Below are 22586 nucleotides of genomic sequence, written 5' to 3' on the forward strand. Positions count from 1 at the left end.
TGAGGTCACTGAGGCCCAGAGAAGTGAAGTGACTTGCCCTAGGTCGGTCAGCAGAAAAGTGACGGAGCTGGGTTTAGAACCCATGACCTTCTGACTTGCGGGCCTGTGCTCTATCCACTATTGCCATGCTGCTTGCCATACTGCTTCCCACGCCGTGCTGGGTATGAAAACACATACACAAGGTTTCTTGTGTTTCTGCTTCCCTCACTCTGAATTTGTGTGTGTGTGTGTGTGTGTGTGTATGTATGTACACACACAGAGAGAGAAAGCATTCTCTGCAGATGAAATTAACCAGGTCTGTTACCCAAGAAAACTCCTGATATTTCACAAAAGCAGAAAGGAAACATCACAGAGAAAAATCCTTGTGACTTTTTTTTTTTTTAAAAAAAGATCAAACGTGCCGATATCTCATTCCACACTGCGCATCGATTCTATTGAAGAGTGAAGAACTATGGGCAATTCATTTTACAAATGTGCTAAATGGGCTTGAGCTGACCATGCCAGAAACAGGCTGGGTTAGAAAACTGATTTACGTCCCTATGCCAAGAGTCAGTACAGCTAGTGGAAAGAGCAAAGACTGTGAGAGGACCTGGGCTCTAATGCCGGCTTGGCCACTTGCTTGCTGGGTGACTATGGGCAGTCACTTAACTTCTCTGTTTCCTCACCTGCCAAATGAGGATTCAGTACCTGTTTCTCATTCATTTATTCAATAGCCTTTACTGAGTGCTTACTATGTGCAGAGCACTGTTCTAAGCACTTGGAATGTACAAATCGGTAACAGATAGAGACAGTCCCTGCCCTTTGACGGGCTTACGGTCTAATCGGGGAGACGGACAGACAAGAACAGTGGCAATAAATAGAATCGGGGGAAGAACATCTCATTAAAAGAACATCTCATTTCTCCTCCTCCTTGGACTGAGAACTTTATATGAGACAAGGGCTATCGCTGACCTTTTTATCTTTTATCTACCCTACTGCTTAATAAGGTGCTTGACATACACTAAACACTTAACAAATACCCCATTTACTATAATGGGAAGTGAAAAAATGATGACAAAACTAGTAACGTTTAATTTGCATCATGTTTGCTTTCATTCAAATTATTTTAATGACTTGAGGGATAGAAATCAGATAAAATTCTGAAAATGTATGCCTCATTATATGTTAAGAAATTTGAGAAAATTTTCAGAGACTAACAATTTCACACTTGCTTTTCACAATTATTAGGATCCTAAAATGGGAAACATTATTATGATGCTTATTGTGCTTATTGGGTTTACTCACAACTATCTAGAATAAGAAACTCCACAGGGAGATTAAACAATAGTAATTGAGAAGCAGGTGAAAGAGCAAGGGCCTGGGAGTCGAGAACCTGGATTCTAATCCCGGCTCCACCGCTTGTATGCCAAGTGACCCTGGGCAAGTCACTGACTTCCTCTGTGCTTCCATTACCTCACCTGTAAAATGGGGACAGGGACTGTAACCAACCTGATTTCCTTGTATCCACTCCGGCGCTTAGTACAGTGCCTGGCACATAGTAAGCGCTTAACAAATAGTATTTTTTAAAAAGCAGCAGTTATGTTTCTGAACTCCAAGATGCCTCACCTTGTTTGTTAATGGAAACTTGCTTGCTGCCGCTGTTCCAGGGGAATGGGTGACAGAGAGTGGGGAAGGCCAGGAATGGCTGGTCTCCTGGGCGAGGAAAAACACGATCCTGATGGGAAGCCCGTGAAGCTCCTTCAAGCGATTAGTTCCACCTCCAACTACATAGATAATCCTCAGCACTGGCTTGAAGGCACCCGATCGGCTCTCTCCCGTCCTCCTTAGCCTCAATCCTCTCTCCCTCCAGCTCAGCCCTTCTCTTGGCTGCTTCCGAAGGAGGGAAGATTCAAGGAAGGCTTTGAAGATGTACGGAGAGTGGTGGTCAGGAGGATAGGAAAGGCGAGGAAGAAAGCAAGAGACTAAACTGAGGCACAACCAGTAGGTAGGTGTTTACTGTCTTCTTAAAGGTAATCAAAAGTCCCAGTGGCAGCCATTTTAGGGTATCTACATTAGAGAGGTTCTTTTTTCATATTTCTGGGGCAGCTGAGAGAGGACAGAGAGAAGGAACGGGGATTGACTGTGTTAAGGGTGGAGGAATTATAGGAGAGTCTCTTCCTCTACACTGTCTCCCCCTCTAGAATGTAAGCTCATTGTAGGCAGGGATGCATCTCCCAACTCTGCCAGACTGTACTCTCCCAAGAGCTTGGGACAGTGCTCAGCATGTAGTGAGCACTCAATAAATGCTTACTTAATAAATGCTTGATGCTGCTGCTGAAGTGCACAGTTGATACGGGGGGCGGGGAGGGTGGGTTGGGGAAATGCGGACTTATTCAGGGAAGGCTAAATGCGAACTGGACAGTTCTTCTAAAGCAGAGGCTCTGGGATGATTGTGATACCAAAGGGTAGCGTTGTCAGTAGCCAAGTGCCCCAACTAAGGGAGGAATCCCTTCCTTGCACAGGGGGTAGAAGGGCCGGGGTTGGCAGAGGAAACTTTTATGCCTCACGTGCATGCGTGGTTAGAATCTCCCCATCAATAGCATCACCTGCCAACCCTGGCTGCCTTTTGATCTTATGGAAGTACAGATGAAGATAGACTCCCGTATCTTCGAGCGATTCTTCTACGCCAATCGGCAGACGCACGCCTGGCTGCCTTGGTGACGGATTCGATGTTCCGCGCTACCTGATCCTAACGGTGTTTTAACTCCAGTGGCTAGATTCAAATAAGACCATCTGTTTTCCACACTTGGCCTCATCAGTGTGGCTACTCTTCCGGTTATGTGCCTAATAATGCTTCTTCGTCCATCTTAGCTAAGCATTATTTATTCTATCTACATAGACAGCGGTATAAACCTGGTCGAGGAGCAATATTGGGCCTTGTGGGCGCCATTAAATTCAGCGAGTCTTCAGTGAGAGATTTAATGATGGATTTAGTAATATGAAATGGGGGAAAAATGCCCTTGGCTTTTACATTTTCATTTAAAAACATATAAAAGACTAGTAACTCTGGCAGTTATCTTTTTTTTCCCAAAGATTTGACTGTAAATCACACTTGGAAAGATGACTGGAGCTACACCATTCACTGCCTCTCAGATAACAATAATAATAATAATAATAATGGTATCTGTTAAGCCCTTACTACGTGCCAGGCAGCGTACTAAGAGCTGGGGTAGACACAAGCAAATCGGTTGGACATAGTCCCTATCGCATATAGGGTTCACATTTTACAGATGAGGTAACTGAGGCCCAGAGAAGCAGAGAGACTTGCCCAAGGTCACACAACAGACAAATGGTAGAGTCAGGATTAGAACCCATGACCTTCTGACTCCCAGGCCATGCTCCATCCACTCTGCCTCGCTGCTAGGTGAATGTCACCCTCAGTGGCATCTTCTCTGAGGACAAAGGACAACTTTATATAGTAAAGGACGACTTCATTTCCTTCTTCAAGTCGTGTCAGGAAAAATAAACATCAGTGGCAGAAACATGAGTGCTGCAAATTAAAAGATAACCGCGGAATGATCTTCTTTGCATTTTAAAGCAAATTAGAAAATCGTTCAACTAATTTCGACAAGAAAAGAAAAATGGATCGAGTCAAAAATTACACTTGCGTGGACCCTGATGATAATACCTGAAATTAGGTCCCAGCGTCAGCTCGGGTAATATAAATGAGAAGTGATCACTCATCAGAAAAATGGATTCGCTCCCACCTGACGCGCCTGAACCTGAGAGCAACTCTCCCAATAAATTGACTACTCGAGCGATTACTGACCAGCCTTAGGAAACCCAGCCTGGCACTCTTTCTTGCTCAAAAGCTGCATATTTATCCAAGACCAGGAAAGGAAAGAGACCACACCTTTCCTGGCCACGGCCCAGAATAAATGAAGAACTCGGGATCGACAGAAGATTATATTTTGAGCACAGAACAGTCAGTGGCTTTTGTCTCCAACTAGGATACGCACCAGCCTCAAGAAGAAACTGCTAATCGACCTCACATACCCTTTCCCACACGTATGACCAAATGAACTGTGAAAAACCTCCATTATGTCACGCCGTGAGGTAAGCCAATCCTTTGGTTGTCAAAACCTGCTGGGATTTGGGAGGAATTGGAGTTGTGTCGTCTGTACCCGAGGATGAAACCTGGGAAGCAGCATGGCCTAGTGGAGAGAACAAAGGCCTGGGAGTCAGAGGAACTGAATTCTAATCCCACTCTGCCATTTGCCTGCTGTGTGATCTTAGGCAGGCCACCTAACTTCTCTGTGCCTCAGTTTCCTCGAGAGTAAAATGGGGATTAAATCTCACTCTCTCCTATTTAGACTGTGAGCCCTATGTGGGACAGGGACTGTGTGTGAGCTGATTATCTTTACCCACTCCAGCGCTTAGTACTGTACTTGATGCATAGTAAGAGCTTAATAAATATCATTATTATTCTGAAACGTGACCTTCAAAGGGGAACTTATTCCCATTCAGTGCTTTTTTAAATCAACAAACATTAAGGGACTATAAAATGCTATAGGCCTATTATCAGAGAACTATGATGATAATGTAATATTGGTTTTAAGGGGTCACTGTGCTTAGTGAGCTACAGAATTCTGCTGTCTCAGAGACTCTGCACATGGCAGAGGGAACTTTGGCCCTCATAGTTCTTTTCCAAGGAAGACAAAAATTCACAAAGGTCAGAAGGAACAAACTGAGGAAGACACTCCCACTTCCGGTGTTTTCTCTCAATTATCAAATGAATTGGTTCCATGCAAGAGTAAATGAATGACCTCGCTCTCTCAATTTCGAGGTGACTCAATTTTTTAATGTCACTGGGCTAACCCTGTTCTTCCAAACTCTTTAAAAAATGCATGTGTCGAACAGGCTTGGAATGGCTCAGCATTAGAAATCGGAAATTCGATTAATCCTGAAAATCATCCACTTGGATTTCCTTGACTCTACTCCTCAACCTAACGTTCACATAATAGTGGACAACACCACCCTCCTGCCTGTTTTCAACTCAATCAATGGCATTTACTGAGTGCTTACTACATACAGAGCACTGTACTAAAAACCTGGAAGAGTACAATACGACAGAGTTGGTTTTTGAAGCCTGTGACCTCAGTATCATCCTTGATTCCTTGCTCTCTCTCAACTCTTACATTCAGGTTCTTCGTTGCATCCTGTTGCTCTTTTCCCTACAACATTTCCTAGAAATAATAATAATAATAATGGTATTTGTTACGTGCTCACAGGGGTTCACAGTCTTAATCCCCATTTTACGGATCAGGTCGCTGAGAGTCAGAGAAGTGAAGCGACGTGCCAATGGTCACCCAGCAGACAAGTGGCAGAGCCAGAATTAGAACCCGTGATCTTCTGACTCCCAGGCCCGGGCTCTATCCACTACGCCATGTTGCTTCTCACGTTGCTTCACAGTCCTATTTTAGTAGATTACCCTGTTTTGTACTCTCCCAAACACTTAGTACAGTGCTCTGCAGACAGTAGGAACTCAAGAAATATGACTGTCAGACTGACTGATGGATGGATTCAATCACTGTTTTGGAATACTTGCTGGACATCTACCAGAACCGGCGATTTCAAACTAAATCGAGAATTCCTCCAGTTGGAAAACTGCACTGAAACAAATCATTTCCTGGTAGTTATCTTGCATTTTTCTTCATTAATTTTATCCTATTATTCCTGGAGTACCAGTCCGGGCCATATTTAATCACTCTACAGGGGCATCACCCTAAAATCCACAAATATGCTTCCTCAATTCATTTGAGGAGATGCCGGTGGGAATTCTGAATATATAAATCTTGTGCTTATTGTTTTACTCTCCTGCCACTTTATGAATCATTGATTAACCTATTTTGTTTATCTTGAAATCTTCCAGCTCCTTGGGCGTGTCTGCAGTTCTCCTCTGAATGCTCCCCCTCCCCTTTCGGAACGATTCTATCTTCTTTGTTCAACACACACTTACTCAGTTTGTACATGTCTATTATGTATCAATTATCATATAATTACACAATCACTGTAATTGGATCTAACTACGTAATTAGTAGGTGTGATTACACAATTAAAACATGCAATTTCCAGGTTAGAAAGTTAAGCGGAAAAGCTCTAAAAAGTGAATTCCGTATGCAAGGCACATACCTTTATACCTGCCCGCCCTGGCTTTCCGAAAGATAATTCCCACATGATAAAAACGAAATCAGTAACAGTCATCCCATATGATTCAATAAATACTTTCACATTTTGAAGAAACACATTAAAAGGGGTTTGAGTCACTATTAAGAGGCATGAATTTGAAGGCTGGTTTTCTTCAGTGTACAAAAGGGTGACTGGAATTCTTTTGTAACACACATACACACACGTCCGTGCTTTCTGAGTTTCTCTACTGAGATCTTGAGAAGCAGCATAACCTAATGGATAGAGCACGGGCCTGGGTGTCAGAAGGATCTGGGTTTCAATCCCGTCTCCGCTACCTGTCTGCTGTGTGATCTTGGGCAAGTCACTTCACTTCTCTTGGCCTCAGTTACTTCATCTGTAAAATGGGGCTTAAGACTGTGAGCCCCACATGGGACAGGGACTGTATTCAACCCCATTAGCTTCTATCTACCCCAGTGCTTAGTTCAGTGCCTGGCACATAGTAAGTGCTTAAAAAAATACCACAATTATTATCTTATGTTGTAAATGCAGCTCTGAGTCATTATTAGTTGTGTTGGGCTTAAACTAGCTTTACCTGGCAGGTGTTTTCCTAAGAGCACTTAGACAGGCTTCCCTGGAGCAGCCCAGCCCCATTCATTCATTCATTTGATCGTATCTATTGAGCGCTTCCTGTACTAAGCACTGTCCTAAACTCCAGTCCAGCCTAGTCCAGCTGAAAAATGTTGTGGAGAGATGAGATGGAAAGGCCATCCAAGGCCACCAGTCTGCTAGTTACTGGGTGAGGGCCAAGTTCAGCTCCTCGCTCCTCGAGTGGTGCAATTCCACTGCTCGAGATTGGCTTCTTCCTAGGAAGACACGAGCCTCCTGTGGAGAGCAGCTGGGATTCCCAGGAGAATGTGTCAACCCAGCCCTTGAAAGACATAGGTCGGAAGCTGGAGGAGAGAGTGCTCCTTCTGAAGGAAAGGCTCTTTAGTTGGGGGAGAACCTCTTAGACAAGTAATCATATTTTATGGTAACCACTGTCGGTAGTGTATGACAGATTTCTGTAGTTCCTCCCCCCAAAACAACTCACAAACAAGATTTGGTGTCCCTCTTAACACCCCAAATCCAGTGCTTGGGAGTCTAGGGGCAGGAAAAGGTTAACAGCCTCTCTCCCCTTTTCGGCTATCACCGATCAAAAGTAATATTACATTTCCTTGGAGGCACTGGCTTCTAGACACCACTCCCGGGATCTTGAGGAAGCAAGAAACATCATGCTGAATGAATGAATCAATCAATAATCATAATAATTGTGGTATTTTTTAAGCGCTTATGGTGTGCCAGGAACTGTATGAAGGGCTGGGGTGGAATCAAGCAAGGGTTGAACACAGTCCCCAGACCAAATGGGTTTGTCTCTGAGCAACTCATCCTCCCAGATAAGGCAGTACATCTGACTAGTAACAGTAGCAGAGCGAAATATGGACTGCAGTGGGGAGAGCGAGGAGGCAGGGAGGTCAGCAAGGAAGCCGATACAGTAATCATGGAGGGATAAGATAAATGACTGAATTAACAGTTTGGATGGAGAGGAAAGGGCAGATTTTTCTCCCGTCTGGTGGTGACTGGCGAGGGGCTGTGTGAAAGGCTGAGCCGGATTAAAGCTGAGGAAAGTGGCATTGTATTTCCTCTGAAAAGAATAGCTTCGTAGCTCTACTCATTTTTTTTCGCCGTACCCGTGTCAAGGTGTTAGTTTTCATGTTACACGGATGAAAGGAAAATAGAAAGGCAGTCGGTGTAATACAGAAAAAATATATAAATATGGAAATGTATTAAGGGAAGTCAAGTGTGACTCCCTTTCCTAATTGCCTTAACATGGTTCCCACTAGATGCATAAATTACAGCTCCTATTAACAGCACTATGAATAATAATCAGTTTACTTTTTGGCTTGTATCTAAATATACTTTCTATATGATTTCATCTTTTATTCAGCTGTTTAAAAGCAGAACATCTAATTACAGTTCCCATTAGTCTGACGTTAATTTTTTTTCCTCCGCCGAGCGTGTGTGATGACTGATTTTCTAAAAACAGACAGAATTCTTTAGCATATGGAACAAATCGTGTTATTATTAATGCATTCCCAGATGACTCTGCATTTCAATTCTCTTAATTATTTAGTCATTGCTGATTATGTCTTTTCACAATTCATTATCCCATTTCCTGCAACGTGGGCATTTTATTCATTAAGTGTCAAAATGAAAGTCCTGACCTCCAAAAAGATAATCAGGAAATAAGCGGCAGAGAGAAGAGGTCTGGGTTTTCCTTTGGGTTCATTCCACCAACGTGATCTTGCTGAGTGGCTCCAAGCCACCCAACGCTCGCTTCTCTCACAGTGTGTCAGTCTTTCCTGCTTTTAAGAGGAAACTCCGGATTGTTGCTTTCGAGGCATCTCGCCAACTCTCCTCCCTCTCCCACATCGCCTCTTCCTCGTCACCTGCTTCACCTTGGCTCACACTCTTTTTTCCTTCCAGGTTTCCCCGACTGGTTGTTTCGAGTCAGGACCCCACGAGATTCCTCTCCCCATCCCCCACCTTAGCCGGTGAGTTTCTTAGCCAGTCTCTGGCAGAGCAGCCCCCTCTTCTAAAAGACCCAACACCAAGACATCTGCCCGGTCCTCGGGCCCACGTGTTAATCTCCACGATTCACATGAGCATCGTCCAGAGGGCGGAGCGATGTCATCCACTCCCTTCTCCGCTACACATCTGCTGTGCGGACTTAGTATGTGCTCGCGTGTTTCATATGCTTGGCACAATCACTCAAATTTGTCTTCTGCTGCATCAAAATGATCATCTTTCCCACTGGGCACGTCTGGTTGCTCTGGCGAGGTGAGCTGAGGTGAAGCAGGGCATCTGCCATCTCAAGGCCAAAACCCTATCTCGTGACTGCCCGCTAGACAGACAGCCCAGACCAGGAATGGAGAAGGTGTCCCATGCCCCCGTGCCCACCAAAGCAGGTACGGAGGAGCAGAGTGGGGAGGACAGAAATTGGAGACGAGGAAACCGGAAGCCCAAATGGCCCGGAGCGACGGGTGATAAATACCTGCCTCGTCCGACATTCTGGGTGGCGGATCGAGATGGGCAGAAGCTGACTGCGTGTCACCTCTGCCCGGAGTGTGGGATGCCCGCTCTGTCTGCACCAAGCGAGGAGCCGTGGGACGGGTGACATCGTGGGGCTGGAAGCTAGGTGCTTCGCATAAGTGAATTCCTCCCTAGTGGGAAGTGTTCGTGGGTGGAAGTGAGATGCTTTGCCATGCGCCATTAACACCTAAGTGAATTCCTTCCGAGGGAGACGTGGTCATGGGAAGGAGGAAGGTGCTTCGCCACGTGCGATAACGTGTAAAGTGAATTCCTCCCTAGTGGGAAGTGTTCGTGAGTGGGATCTGGGTGTCTCGTCACATGCGATTAACGCCTAAGTGACTTCTTCCCGAGTGGGAAGAGTCGTGGATGGAAGCTAGGTGCTTCACCCGGCACGAATAACTAAATAAGTGTATTCCTCCCGAGGGGGAACTTCAATTAGCCGCGTGCGAATAACTAAAAATAAATATAGTCCTCCCGAAAGGGAAGTTCAGCTTGCCGCGTAGGCAGGGAACATGTCTGTTTATTGTTGTAATCTCCCAAGCCCTTAGTACAGTGCTCTGCACACAGTAAGTGCTCAATAAATATGGTTGAATGAATGAATGAATGAATGAATGAATGAATGAATAAGTTCTCCGGTCACACGAGGGGTGACAAGAAGGCACTGATCAGCTCCACCTCCATCCCCCACCACGGTACTCCATGTCCAGTTAGCACTAGCAAGTTTCTCTCCATAAGGTCTCAAGGATCAAGCGCTTAGTACAGTGCTCTGCACGGAGTAAGCGCTCAATAAATACGACTGAATGAAGGATCCTTTGCTCTTTACATCCAAACCTGTCATCATCCTGGGGAGCTGGTGCCTTTAGAAAATGGGGAGGGACGGGACTCCTCGCGACATGAGCACCTCAACATTACCCTTTCCTTCCCCAACAGTACTTGATCTCAGCAGTTGTAGTAATATTTACTGAGCGCCAGGTGAGAGCAGAGCATTGAACTAAGCACTTGGGCAAATTCAGACACAAGAAAATGAGCCACTTCTTGTCTCTAGACTGTAAGCTTGTTGTGGGCAGGAAACATGATTGTTTATAGTTCTATTGTACTCTCCCAAGCGCTCAGTTCAGTGTTTTGCACAAAGTAAGTGCTCAATAGATACGAATGAATGAGTTTCCCTTACCATAGGCTCTGCAGGAATATAACCACTGCACTGTAAGAGAACTGTGTGCATTTATATCCTTCACGTGTTTACATAGGAGCCTGCGTCCTGCTCTATCTAGCCACCTCTGACCTCTATTCTGTATCGCAGTATTTACCGATTCCCCTAGAACAAATCTCTCTCGAAGGTGTATCATCCTAGCAACACTCTAATTTAAAACATTTTGAGCAAAACAAAGAAAAATTTTCCCTTGGCATGTGTATGAGAAGAAATTACTCGCACATAAAATTACTTGCCTGAAACAGCAAAAAGGGTTTGGATTTGTTTTGTTGTCAAATATACAGCCTGAACTTTACTTGAATTTGTTTTTCTTGACTAACTGAGGTGCAGTCTGAATTCCATAAGCTACGCACCTTCACCAGCAAGTTCTGATTGCCACCACGCTAAGGAAAAGGCAAATGAAAGGAGCTGTCCTATGCAACACACACTTGAGTCACCTCATTTTATAATCACAAACGCAACACAGCGTGGTGTAGTGGAGAGAGCACAGGCCTGGGAATCGGGGGTCAAGGGTTCATTCATTCATTCAATAGTATTTACTGAGTGCTTTCTAGGTGCAGAGCACTGTACTAAGCACTTGGAATGTACAAATCGGTAACAGAGACAGTCCCTGCCCTTTGACGGGCGTACAGTCTAATCGGGGGAGACGGACAGACAAAAACAATAGCAATAGATAGAATCAAGGGGATGGATGAACATCTCATTAAAACAATAGCAAATAAATAGAATCAAGGTGATGTACATCTCATTAACAAAATAAATAGGGTAAATAGTTCTGCCACCTGTCTGTTGCGTAACCTTGGGCACGTCCCTTCCCTTCGCTGGGTCTCAGTTCCCTCATCTGTAAAATGGAGATTGAGACAGGGAGCCCCACGTGGGACAGGGACTGTGTGCAACTTAATCACCTTGTATCTACCGCAGTGCTAGAGTGCTTGACACATAGTAAGCGCTTATCAAATACCATAAGAATAATTATTATTAATACTCCACACTTTCCCTCCCTTCACTATGTTATGGGCGGCTGAACTAGGCCTTGCAGAAGGTTTGATCGCTCCCTACTCTCCCTTCCTGTCCTCGAGTTCACGCTCTGCATAACCACTACTCTGAGCCCCGGGCCACGGCGGATTTTAGGAGATGACAGAGCCCACCTCACGTCCCCATCTGGTCCCTGCTGAATGGACCTTTGTGAACCTCTCCGTCAATTTCTTTCGTGCCCGCCTCTCGTGCTTGATTGAAAACTCCTGGAGGACAGGGATTGTGCCGACTAATTCTATCTCCCTCTCCCAAGCGCTTAGTACGGGGCTCTGCCCACAGTAGATGCTCAATCAATACTTCTAATTGATTGATACGCGAGGCCCCGTGCCTTTTGTTTAAAAGCTAGCACTACAGTAGCTCCTATTCCCATAGGCTGGGTCCAGTCAATGCAACGGTCAACCGGTGGTATTTATTGAGTATTTACTGTTTGCAGAGCACCGTACTAGGCACTCCGGTGACTACGATGCGATAGAACTGGAAGACACGATCCCTGCTCCCTGCTTCTTTAGAGTCTAGAGGAGTGCTCCGAAACCTTCTTGCTCTTACAATAGCAGACCCTTAGAATATGGGCCCCCAAAGTGGACAGCATGTTTAACAATAATAATAATAAGAATAATAATGTTGGTATTTGTTAAGCGCTTACTAGGTGCAGAGCACAGGGGTAGATACAGGGCAATCAGGTTGTCCCACGTGGGGCTCACAGTTAATCTCCATTTTACAGATGAGGTAACTGAGGCACAGAGAAGTGAAGTGACTTGCCCACAGTCACACAGCTGACAAGTGGCAGAGCTGGGATGATGAGGTAACTGAGGCAGAGAGAAGTTAAGTGGCTTGCCCACAGTCACATGGCTGACAAGTGGCAGAGCCGGGATTCGAACCCATGACCTCTGACTCCCAAGCCCACGCTCTTTCCACTGAGCCACGCTGCTTCTATGGTATTAGTTAAGTGCTTACTAGTCATCCCATCCCAACACAGTGGCTGGCACATAGTAAGCACTTAACAAACATGATTATTATTATGATTATTATTCACTCATTTATTGAGCTCATATTGTGTACTGTACTAAGTGGTTGGGAGAGTACAATACAACAGAGTTGGTAGATACGTTTCCAGGCCACAACAGGCTTACAGAATAGGGGATAATCAGATTATAAGGGGTGGATATAAAAATCAGGATCTCCCCTATAAATCCGCTTTAGACTAACCCTTGCACCCCATATCTTGCCCCTCATGATCTGTCCGTGTACTTTATTGAGAAAATTGACACCATCAGGCACCACCTCCCTAAAATTTCTCCTGCTTCTCCCCAGTCCCTTCCCTCTCCTGCCCCTTCTTCAACTCTCCCACCTTTCCCAGCGGTATCTCAAGAGGAGATTCTCCTGCCTTCTCTCGAAATCCACCCTCACCACCTGTGCACCTGACCCCATGCCTTGCTCCGGCTCCCTTCTTAATAATAATGATGGTATTTATTAAGCGCTTACTATGTGCCAAGCACTGTTCTAAGCGCTGAGGTAGATACAAGGGTGACCCACGTGGCGCTCACAGTCTTCAATCCCATTTTACAGATGAGGTAACTGAGGCATGGAGAAGCTGAGTGGCTTGCCCAAGATCACACAGCAGACATATGGGGGAGTCGGCATTGGAACCCACAACCTCTGACTCCCAAGCCCGTGCTCTTTCCACTGAGCCACGCTGCTTCCCTCCTTAACTGCCATCTTCAACTGTTCACTCTGCAATGGCTTCTTCCCTACTGCGATCAAACATTCACATGTCTCCCCTAGCCTAAAAAACAACAACCATCTACTAAGTGCCAGGCACTGTACTAAGCGCTGAGGTAGGTACAAGCAAATCAGGTTGGACACAGTCCCTGTCCCACATAGGACTCGAAGTCTTAATTCCCATTTTACAGATGAGGTAAATGAGGCTCAGAGAAATGAAGTGACTTGCCCAGTGTCACAGGGCAGACAAGTGGCCAGTCATTCATTCATTCATTCAATCGTATTTCTTGAGCACCTTCTGTGTGCAGAGCACTGTACTAAGCGCCTGGGAGAGTACACTACAACACTCCCTGCCTACAACGAGGTTACAGTCTGGCCAGCACTGGCCCAGTCCAGTCAACGTGGCCCAGTCCAGCCGGCACTAGCCCAAACCAGCCAGCATGGCTCAAGGAGGGCCAGTTAAGCCAATGCTGGCCCAGTCCAACCAGACCTGGCCCAGATCAGCCAGCACGGCCAACATGACCCAGTCTAACCAGTGGCAGCCCAGTCCAGCTGGCAATGGCCTAGACTAGCCAGCATAGCCAACATGGCCCAGTCAAGCCAATGTGCACTGGCCCAGACTAGCCAGCATAGCCAACATTGCCCAGTCATGCCAATGTGGCCCAGTACAGCCAGCAGGGCCAAGGTGGCGCAGTCTAGCCAATGTGGTCCAGTCCACTCAGCATGGCCAAGGTGGTCCAGTCTAGCCAATGTTGCCCAGTCAAGCCAATGTGGCCCAGTCCAGCCAACACTGGCCCAGAGCAGCCAGTATGGTTCAGTCCAGCCAATACCGCCCTGTCCAGCCGACACAGCCCAGAGCAGCCAGCAAGGGCACCGGTCTCCGCTTAGCCTATCCATCCGGGTACCCACAGCTACTCCCAAACTCTATCCAACTCAAGAATTATATTCTTCCAAGCACTTAGTACAGTGCTGTACACACAGTCAACGCTCAATAATAATCATCATAATAAAAGTGGTATTTGCTAAGCGCTTACTATGGGCAGAGCACTGTTCTAAGCACTGGGGTAGATGCAGGGTAATCAGGTTGTCCCATGGGAGGCTCAGAGTTAATCCCCATTTTACAGATGAGGTAACTGAGGCACAGACAAGTTAAGTGATTTGCCCACAGTCACATAGCTGACAAGTGGCAGAGCCGGAATTCGAACCCATGACCTCTGACTCCCAAACCTGGGCTCTTTCCACTGAGCCAATTTGTTATGCGCTTACTACGTGCCAGGCACCGTACTAAGCGCCGGGGTACATAGAAGGTAATCTGATTGGACACAGTCCCTGCCCCACATGGGGTTCACACTCTTAAGCTGCATTTTATAGATGAGGGAACTGAAACCCAGACAGGTGAAGCAACTTGCCCAAGGTCACACAGCAGACATGTGGCCGATTAGAACCCGGGTCCTTCTGACTCCCAGGCCTAAGGTCCATCCCTTAAGCCACACCACTTCTCCGCTAAGCCACATACTCTATAAATACCACGGATTGATTGACTGACTGCTTTGTTTCCAAACCTCAGGTACCTTGGATGAACCTCTTCTGTACACAAAAGGACTCCTGTTTAATAAAGACACTGAGTTTGGCAGAGTACAAAAGATATTCTGAGGAGATCAGACGGAGCTGTTTTTGTTTCTAGTTCATTATGTGCTGAAGAACTAAAAACTTCCTTCCCGGAAGGAAATCATCTGTGAATGACTTAGTCAGAATTTGGAGGAACCATTGGACGGACAGGAGGGAGAGAAGTTGGCTGATAACTTGGTACTGTTACGGGGGAAGACTAGAGAAATTCCGGAGCTCAGTCAGAAGACGTTGAGCAACTGGAAAGTTCAAAATTCTGGCTGGGCTGATTTTTAAACTTACGTGATGATGTTTGCATGTTCAAAAGGTCAGAAGTTCTGTAGGGGGGCTCTATTGTGTGTATATATAGGACTTTTAAAGAGCAGCTCTCTCAGAGCCATCAATCAATTAATCAACAGTATTTATTAAGCGCTTACTATGTGCAGAACCCAGTATTTATTGAGCGCTTGCCTTGTGCAGAGCACTGTACTGAGCACTTGGAAAGTACAATACAACCGAGTTGGTACATGCAATCCCCGCCTTCAAGTAAACTCGTCTCTAGACTGCGAGCTCGTTGCGGGCAGGGAATGTGTATTTTTATTGTTCTGTTGTACTCTCCCAAGTGCTTAGTCCAGTGCTTTGCACACAGTAAGAACTCATTAAATATGTTTGAAGGAAAGGAGCTAAGTCTACGGCGATCCACGGAGTCAGGTCTGGCCTTTGTGATTTCCGCTTTGCTCCCTTGGTCTAATGTCTGGCATTTTGTTGGCCTTCCTGGATGTCACCATACTTGGATCCACCGTTAGAGACAAGGTATGAGAACCGACTGGTCAGTCCATAAGAGAGCGCTGTCCTGTGCGAAGCGATAAGCAAATATCTTTGATAGGCATAAGATAAGGATTGCTTTTTCACTTCAGTGAGGACCACAAAAGGGTCAAGACAGCAAAGCCCGGGGATTACAGCTCCAATACGTGCTTGCTCTATGAGCTGAGGCTTAGCTTCTCTGGGCCTCGTTTTCTCATCTTTCAAATGGGGATTCAATACCTATTCTCACTGTCTCCCCCTCTGAACTGTAAGCTTGTTGTGGGCAAGGAATGTGCCCGCTAATTCTGTTGTCTTGTGCTCTCCCATGTGCTTAGTACAGTACTCTGCACATAGGAAGACCTCAATAAATACCTCTCACTCTTGTTCTTCCTCTTACCTAGACTGCGAGCCCCATATAGGCCAAGGGCTGTGCCTGGTGCCGATGATGATGAAGATGGTATTTCTTAAGCGTTTCCAATGTGCCAGGCACTGTACTAAGCGCTGAGGTGGATAGAAGCAAATCGGGTTGGGCACAGTCCCTGTCCCACATGGGGTTCACCATTGTAATCCTCATTTGACAGATGAGTTGACTGAGGCCCAGTGAAGTGACTTGCCCAAGGTCACACAACAGACCAGTGGTGGAGCGGGGATTAGAACCTAGGTCCTTCTGATTCTGATTCCCTTGTCAGCTTAACAAGGGCCATTATTATCATTATTATTAATATTATCAACATCACCATCATTACTGAAAGCATAGACCCTGGACATCAAGCCGCGCTGGACTGAATCGGGATTATTATTATTATTATTATTACGGCATTTGCTAAGCGCTTATTATGTGCCAGGCACTGTTCTAAGTGCTAGGGTAGGTACAAAATAATTGGGTTGGACACAGTTCCTGTAACCACACAGGGCTCACTGTCTGAATCCCCATTTTACAGATGAGGTAACTGAGGCACAGAGAAGTGCCCAAGGTTACACAGCAAATGGCGGAGCGGCATTAGAACCCATGACCTCCTATCTCCCAGGCCCAGGCTCTCTCCACTACGCCATACTGCTTTCTCACAGGGGAGGGGACAAACCAGCCGCAAACCAAAGAGGAGTCCCGGCTGGCAGCCGCCCGGGGAAGACCGTGGGATCCGGGAACAAGGATTGGGGCAAGAAAAACCTGAAATCCGGCAAATGGGTGAATCTGCTGGTGGTAGAAAGCCCAGGCTTGAGGTGAGGACAGACCCCAGCATGCCAAAGCCCCAATCTCTCCCTCCAAGTTTGAATTTGGGGCCCATTGCTTGATTTGCTCTGAATGAGGGCGGATCAGAAATGGCCGCTTCAAGTGAACGAAATCCTCTCTCAAATGCATCGTTTCCCCTCCCCCCTTCCAGACCCCCTGGGTCCCTCCAGGGAAGGGCTTCAGGCACCCAGGCGCCCAGGACCTTGGCAATGGGAATTATGAATTTTAAAAATATCCTACCCGCAATATTTCTTTCACACAGCCGCTGTCTCCGGATCCACCATCCTGAAAACAAAAGCAAAACGTGGTTGTAAGCTAGATCCAAAATGTGTTCGGGGGAAGGATGTGCTGTTACATCACACAGACATCCCAAGTGCCTTTTTTTAATCAGATAAATGACGAGCATTTTTTGCCGTCAGAATCTACCTGTGACGTCTTCATTTTAAAAGATGAACTTCTGTCGTTCAACTAGCCTTTGGGTATTTTCAAGAACAGTAATACGGAGACAGTTTAAGAATGAAATCTGAAATGGCAATGATGCTCAATGTCTCCCAGTGCTGACCTCCCTCTCTTGACCCTCAATAATAATAAAGCAATAATAATAATAATTATAGTGTTAGAATATTATATAATATAATCAGAAGCAGCATGGCTCAGTGGAAAGAGCCTGGCTTGGGAGTCAGAGGTCATGGGTTCGAATCCCGCCTCTGCCACTTCTCAGCTGTGTGACTGTGGGCAAGTCACTTAACTTCTCTGTGCCTCAGTTACCTCATCTGTAAAATGGGGATTAACTGTGAGCCTCACGTGGGACAACCTGATTACCCTGTAACTACCCCAGTGCTTAGAACAGTGCTCTGCACATAGTAAGCCCTTAACAAATACCAACATTATTATTATTGTTACATTGTACTCTTCCAAGCGCAGTGTTCTGCAAACAGCAAATAATCAATACAAGTGACTGACTGTACAGACCTGGGAGTCAGAAGGTTATGGTTCTAATCCCAGCTCCTCCACTTGCCTGCTGCGCGTCCTTGAGCAAGTTATTTCACTTCTCTGTGCCTCAGTTACCTCATCAGTATAATGGGGATTAAGACGGTGAGCCCCCTGTGCTTCAGGGCCCGTGTCCAACCAGATTATCCTGTATCGACCCCAGCACTTGGCCCATAGCAAATGCTTAAATTCCATAACAAAAAAGAAATCCAAAAAAAGCCCCCCAAACCCCACACTCTGCCAGGATAATATAAGGACCTGAGGGAGGGGAAGGGGTTCTGAAGAAATGGCCCGGGGCATCTCATGGCTGATAACACAGAATAGCTGATTACTATGCCAAGCACAAAGAGCTGGAAGAAGCAAGGCTCAAGGAAAAAAAAGCAAAAACCAGGCAGTCGCAGATCCTGGGGAAATGGGCCGTCCTTTGTGAGGGATCCTAGCGCCACACATTGATTTTTTCCCACACCTCTTTTTAACTCTTTCCTTTCGCAGCCCCTTAGAAGGCTGCGGCCTGCTTTGGTGATGAGAACGCCTCTGAACTTCACAGGAACCTTTTTTGCAGGTTTTCAAAGTCCTTCACAGGCATCACAATTACAACTGAGGCATTTGTTAAGCGACTACTAATGTGCTGAGCACTGTACTCTGCATAAGGGGATTACAACCTAATCGCATCGGACACAGACACTGTCCCATTCGGGAACCTCAGTCTAAAGGAGAGGAAGAACACACATTTTATCTGAAAATGATGCTACCTTCACCTAACTCTTTCCATCACAGAACCAATCGTATCTGAGTGCTTATTGGGTGTGGGGCACTGTACTAAGTGTTTGGGAGAGTACAATAGAACAGACTTTTGTAGACCCGTTCCCTGCCCAGAAGGAGATCACAGTCTGGGGCGGGGACAGACATTTATACAAATAAATTACAGAGAAACGATGTGGGGCGGAGGGAGGTGTGAAAAAAGGGAGCAAAGGCTACACGGAAGGGAATGTGAAAAGGGAAATGAGGGCTTAATCAGGGAAATGTTGGCATTTTTTTTGGTTAAGCGCTTACTATGTGCAGAGCACTGTTCTAAGCGCTGGGGTAGTTACGGGGAATGAGGTTGTCCCACGTGAGGCTCACAGTCTTCATCCCCATTTTACAGATGAGAGAACTGAGGCAGAGAGAAGTGAAGTGACTTGCCCAAAGTCACACAGCTGACAAGGGGCAGAGTCGGGATGGCGTCGGGGAGCCAGGGTCGATCTCAAACTGGGATCCCTGGTGTCCTTTAGGGTCCAGGGCCCTTTAGCGTTGGGGTGTACGTGTACGCGGGCGCTGTCGGTGAGGGAGATGGGAGAGGGGCGACGCCAGCAGGTTGGCCGCCCTCCTCTGAGCATTGTGGGGCCAATATGGTGGCAAGACTCTCCCACCCACAGGGAGGCCCACTGAGATCCACACCCTCGTTTGGAATGGGGAAGGAACAGTGAGGAAGAAAGGCCTTAGTGTTAGAAGCAGGATGGAGATGCCCTGAGGCGACAAAGCCTCCATCTATGCAAAGGCCTCTGGGTTAGAGACCAGATGGGCCTCCCTTCTCTGCCCCAGGCCACAAGTCTGAGGAGGGGAGGGGGAACGCTTGCAGCGTGGCTCAGTGGAAAGAGCCCGGGCTTGGGAGTCAGAGGTCATGGGTTCGAATCCCATGTCCGCCACTTGTCAGCTGTGTGACTGTGGGCAAGTCACTTCACTTCTCTGGGCCCCAGTTACCTCATCTGTAAAATGGGGATTTACTGTGAGCCCCACGTGGGACAACCTGACTACCCTGTATCTACCCCAGCGCTTAGAACAGTGCTCTGCACATAGTAAGCGCTTAACAAATACCAACATTATCATTATTATTATTAATCCCCACCCCACCACCTATTAGCTGTGTGACTTTGGGCAAGTCACTTCTCGGTGCCTCAGTTCCCTCATCTGTAAAATGGGGATTAAGTCAGTGAGCCCCACGTGGAACAACTTGATTACCTTGTATCTAGAACAGTGCTTGGCACATAGTAGGCGCTTAATAAATACCATCATTGTTATTCAATCGTATTTATTGAACCTTTACTGTGTGCAGGGCACTGTACTAAGTGCCTGGGAGGTTACCGAATTGTACAATCCAAGCGCTTAGTACAGTGCTCTGCACATAGTAAGCGCTCAATAAATACTACTGAATGAATATGATAAAACAACAAAGAGCCTCATTCGTGCCCACAAAGAGCTCAAAGGCTAGAGGGGGCTCGGTTTTCACTAAGCATGGCCGCAGCCTTGTTGTGGGCAGGGGATGTGTCCATTTACTGTTGGGTTGTACTCTCCCAAGCAGTTAGTATAGTGCTCTGCACACAATATTATTATTATTATTACATACAAATTGCTCCTTATTTTCACTCTTGAGCTCCCTATATGGGATTGCCTACAATAATAATAATAATTATGGTATTTAATAATAATAATGTTGATATTTGTTAAGCACTTACTATGTGCAGAACACTGTTCTAAGCGCTGGGGTAGATACAGGGGAATCAGGTTGTCCCACGTGAGGCTCACAGTTAATCCCCATTTTACAGATGAGGTAATTGAGGCACAGAGAAGTTAAGTGACTTGCCCACAGTCACACAGCTGCCAAGTGGCAGAGGGGGGATTCGAACTCATGACCTCTGACTCCCAAGCCCGTGCTCTTTCCACTGAGCCACACGTATTTGTTAAACCCTTACTATGTGCCAAACACTGTTCTAAGCCCTGGAGGAGATACAAGGAAATCAGGTTGGACACAGTCCCGGGCCCACATGGGGCTCTCAGTTTCAATCCCCATTTTACAGATGAGGTAACTAGAAGTGAAGTGACTTACCCAAGGTCACACAGCAGGCAAGTGGCGGGGCTGGAATTAGAACCCATGACTCTCTGACTCCCAGGCTCGTGCTCTATCCACTGCACCATGCTGCTTCTCTAATGTCAGCCTTCTCTCTGATCTCCCTTCCTCCCGTCTCTCCCCGCTCCAGTCTATTCTTCACTCCGCTGCCTGGCTCATCTTCCTGCAGAAACGCTCTGGGCCTGTCGTTCCCCTTCTTAAAAACCTCCAGTGGTTGCCTATCGACCTCCACGCGAAACAAAAACTTCTCATTCTAGGCCTCAAGGCTCTCCATCGCCTTGCCCCTTCCTACCTCTCCTCCCTTCTCTCTTTCCACTGCCCACCCCGCACGCTCCGCTCCTCCGCTGCCCACCTCCTCACCGTCCCTCGGTCTCGCCTATCCCGCCGTCGACCCCCGGGCCACGAGGTCCCGTACGCCCTCCCTCCTCACCTCTGCCAAACTGATTCTCTTTCCCTCTTCAAAACCCTACTTAAAGCTCACCTCCTCCGAGAGGCCTTCCCACACTGAGTTCCCCTTCTCTCTCTGCTCCCTCTACTCCCCCTTCACCTCTCCTCAGCTAAGCCCTCTTTTCCCCCCTTTCCCTATGCTCCTCCCCCTCTCCCTTCCCCTCCCCTCAGCACTGTACTCATCCGCTCAACTGTATATATTGTTATTACAACTGTTATTACATTGAAGCAGCGTGGCTCAGTGGAAAGAGCCTGGGCTTCGGAGTCAGACTCCCGGCTCTTCCACTTGTCAGCTGTGTGACTGTGGGCAAGTCACTTAACTTCTCTGTGCCTCAGTTACCTCATCTGTAAAATGGGGATTAACTGTGAGCGTCACGTGGGACAACCCGATTACCCTGTATCTACCCCAGCGCTTAGAACAGTGCTCTGCACATAGTAAGCGCTTAACAAATACCAACATTATTATTACCCTATTTATTTTGTTAATGAGATGTACATCACCTTGATTCTATTTATTTGCTATTGCTTTAATGAGATGTTCATCCCTTCGATTCTATTTATTGCCACTGTTCTTGTCTGTCCGTTTCCCCTGCTTAGAATGTAAGCCCGTCAAAGGGCAGAGACTGTCTCTATCGATTACCAATTTGTACATCCCAAGCGCTTAGTACAGTGCTCTGCACATAGTAAGCGCTCAATAAATACTATTGAATGAATGTCTCCTTCCCCCTCTAGACTGTAAGCTCATTTTGGGCATGGAATGTGCCTGCTTATCTTATACTGTACTCTCCCAAGTGCTTGGTACAGTGCTCTGCACAGAGTAAGCACCTAATAAATATGATTAAACGAATGAATGAAGTGTGCGTGGGGAAATTCTTTGAAAATGATTTTTCTAGTGGAAAATCCTTGGGAGAGGCAAACCTGTCTGTGGAAAGAGCTTGCGGTGGAACTCCAAGCCCCTAATCATGCCCCAGAGCCTGCCTGAGGAAATTCAACCTCAGATTAGGAGAGTCCTTGATCCACCGAGAGTATTTAGGACTCTTCCGGCCTCCCAATTCATCCCTCCCAGCCTGGAGCTGCTTGCTGCCCCGTGAAGCTTCTGGCAATGCCACGAATCCAGGAGCAGCGGCAGACTGGGCGGTCTTGGAGGACGCTGGGGTTGGGAATGCCTGTGTGGGGGGTCTGGTCGGGGAGATGCAGGCCACCCTTTGCCCGATCCATGTACATCTGGGAATCACAAGGACCTGGGATTCTAATTCCGCCTCTTTTACTTGTCTGCTGAGTGACCTTGGACAAGTCATTTCACTTCTCTGGGCCTCAGTTCCTGCATCTACAAAATGGGAATTAAGGCTGTGAGCCCTAAAATA

At 46.7% G+C, this 22586-nt stretch overlaps 1 protein-coding gene across 5 annotated transcripts in view; it reads right to left on the reverse strand.

Moving 5' to 3' along the window:
- AFF3 (AF4/FMR2 family member 3) overlaps positions 1 to 22586 on the reverse strand; it is a 271517-nt gene that overhangs the window by 104951 nt on the left and 143980 nt on the right. For 4 of the 5 annotated variants that reach the window (XR_003753929.2, XM_039914931.1, XM_029048240.2 and 1 more), the window contains exon 4: positions 17142 to 17186. The exons of the other annotated variant lie outside the window; for it this stretch is intronic. Coding sequence is in view for 3 of the 4 variants with exons in the window: in XM_039914931.1 (XP_039770865.1) it covers positions 17142 to 17186 (45 nt within the window). In the remaining variant the exon portion in view is untranslated. The remainder of the gene's footprint in view (positions 1 to 17141; positions 17187 to 22586) is intronic. 5 annotated transcript variants of the gene reach the window in all.

The sequence above is a fragment of the Ornithorhynchus anatinus genome, chromosome 20, assembly GCF_004115215.2.
Source record: "Ornithorhynchus anatinus isolate Pmale09 chromosome 20, mOrnAna1.pri.v4, whole genome shotgun sequence".
Classification (NCBI taxonomy): Eukaryota; Metazoa; Chordata; class Mammalia; order Monotremata; family Ornithorhynchidae; genus Ornithorhynchus; species Ornithorhynchus anatinus.